This window comes from Nicotiana tomentosiformis, chromosome 4 (genome assembly GCF_000390325.3).
Source record: "Nicotiana tomentosiformis chromosome 4, ASM39032v3, whole genome shotgun sequence".
NCBI lineage: Eukaryota > Viridiplantae > Streptophyta > Magnoliopsida > Solanales > Solanaceae > Nicotiana > Nicotiana tomentosiformis.
In genome coordinates, this window is record NC_090815.1 from 20,629,201 (window position 1) to 20,631,970 (window position 2,770).

Consider the following 2,770-nt stretch of genomic DNA (forward strand, 5'->3'; position numbering starts at 1 on the left):
ACCTGCGGTCGACCCAATATGCCCATTGAAATCCCCTCCTATGAATAGCTTCTCAGCAGGCGGAACCTGACGCACAATCTCATCTAACCCTTCCCAGAAGCGTCGTTTAACCTCCTCATCTAGGCCCACATGTGGCGCATAGGCGCTAACGATGTTTAGGGTGCACTCTCCAACCACCAACTTAATAGTCATCAATCTATCATTCACTCGTCTAACCTCAACCACTGACTCTCTAAGTTCCCTATCCACCAAGATGCCCACTCCATTCTTACCTTTCTGGACTCCTGAGTACCAAAGTTTATACTCGTCTCCCTCGCCCTCGACCCTACCCACCTTGTCTCTTGGACACACGCTATATTGACCCTCCTCTTCTGGAGGATCTTCACCAACTCTATAGATTTACCCGTCAATGTACCTACATTCCATGACCCAATTCTCAACCTACAGAAACCCTTGTTCCCTTTACCTCCCTTGCCTCCCGCCCCACCCCCTAAACCCTACCCTACCTCCCGGCCCCCATTCCCCCCAAGGACATGACCTCACTCGACCATCGTAGACCACAGCCACTCTACCTACGGCAGAGTAAGGGGAATCACTATCACACAAGGCAACAGACTAAACCATAAGAATACAAGTTGTAACAACAGGCACACTAATATGGTAAATAAACTAGTACGAGGTAAGATGTCAGCAATTTAACTCACACAACAAAGGAAAATTGGAAAACGGGAGGTACCAACTCCCGCGAGCAGAAAAAATACAATAAAAATACTGATACCACGAGTACCAGATATAAAATGAAAGAACCTGGAGCAAGGTTTCCTGAAGCGTGTCGGATCTGCTCAAGAGCACTGGCAAGTCCTGCTGTGTCCCGCCTGAAAGATGTTCGGAAGTCGCCGGAATTTACGAAACTTGCCGGCAATCTGAACACACCGGGAAATAGTTTGTCCTCGCCGGGAAGAACATATAGAGAAACCAAAAGAGATGGGTCATATGCCAGTATATAGCGCCCCAATTGGGTCCTATATTTTATTTCTCGTGTTCCACTCCTGAATTTTCGAACCGGTGTCATATGTTTCCGGTTCCTCGTCACAACGGTGCTTATTTTCGAAACTAACGGCGACGGCCGATCCTTACATATAGGTCTTACTAAATAATTTTTTGTAGCCACTTACTTTCAAATTTTAAACTTCAAAGTTTAATTCTAAGCCTTAAAAGTTTGCAAACACTTAAGTATCAATAATATTGAATAAGAAAAATAAAATTTACCTTTAAAAAAAAATCCACAGCCCGCTAACAACCCGCTAAGACCGAACCCGGAAGGACAAAAAAAACCCAAAAAAGTACAGCCCGCTAACAGCCCGCAATGTTAAACGGACGAGCTGATTTTTTGTGTCCAACCCATCCCAGCCCGCCCGTTAAACACCCATAGTTTGAACAAGTCATCTTTACCCCTTTCTTTGATAGTTTACCATGTTTTTTTCTTGGTTCATCCTTGGCTTTTCTCCTATATCTCTTTGGTCTACCTGGCATAGGTTTAGGTTCCGGAGGCTCTATAGATGGATTTGTTGAATCCGACCACATCTTCATGTTGGGAATTGGTTGAATGAAATGCTGGTAAGCTTTAAGGAAAGTTTCCTTCCTATACCAGTGGGCAACATAATCATGTGGGTCCATTTCTCTATCACATAATGCACATACTGCATGTTGACATGGAATGCCCCTCAACATCCATGATCTACAAGTACATGTCATGGTCCTAAAATCAACAATGAATCTGTACACACCTTCATCAACTTCAAACCCATGTTCTGTATTCCACATAACCTTACACCTCCTAGAAAGGGCTTTGTTCTCTTCCAGTATCACTATAACCATTGGTGCAATGTCAGTAACCCAAGTCTCAGCAAACCTCCTCATTTCAATGGTCCTATTCATGATTTTATGTCTAATTTCTTCCAACATAGTTATAACAGACTTGTGTCTAGGACCTACTATCCAAGAATTGAATGTTTCACACATGTTATTCTCAATGACATCACACTTTGAATCTTCTCTAAAGTATGCCCTACACCAATACTTTTTATCATACTTCAACAAGTCTTCATATATCTTATAACCAAGCTTATTCATTGCTTCCAGTTCTTCCTTGAATTTTACTTCATAAGATGCTTTGGAACATCTCCATAATTGTTTTCCCCTTTCTTCACCTCTCCAGTTCTTGGACCAGTTAGACCAAATGTGTTTAGCACACATTCTGTGTTGTGCCATTGGTAGTAATTCCCTTTATAGTTGGTACTAGTCCCTACAAAAAATAGTAATAATTGTTAGTGGACAGTATATATAAAGCAGGAAAAAGAAAAATTAAAAGTTGATTGTAACTTTACCTTTTGCATATCTGACATAACAGTTAAGCCAACACCATATCCCAACTGTAAATCTGCAATCAAATATGAGATGAACCAACTCGAGGAGTGTTTTATCTCTTCATCAACTACAACCCATGCAATAGGAAATATTTGATTGTTACCATTTCTACTAACTGCAACAAGTAACTCACCCTTTCAGATTCCCTTTAGAAAACAACCATCAAATCCTATAATCCTTCTGCACCCTTCTAACTATCCTCTTTTCAAAGCATCTAAACATAGATAGAAATAGACAAATAGATTCTTGCCAGGAATAGTCTCACTATATGTTCTGATCCAGCATGAACTCCCAGGATTTGTTTGCTTAATAATATCGGTATAATCAGCAAGTCTGTTAAATT

At 41.1% G+C, this 2,770-nt stretch overlaps 1 protein-coding gene across 1 annotated transcript; it reads right to left on the reverse strand.

The window, feature by feature from the left end:
- Window positions 1-1,353: 1,353 nt before the first annotated feature.
- Window positions 1,354-2,133, reverse strand: LOC104094297 (uncharacterized). The gene has a single exon (XM_009600210.2). It carries the CDS (start codon window positions 2,131-2,133, stop codon window positions 1,354-1,356), a length of 780 nt encoding a protein of 259 aa, XP_009598505.2.
- Window positions 2,134-2,770: the final 637 nt, after the last annotated feature.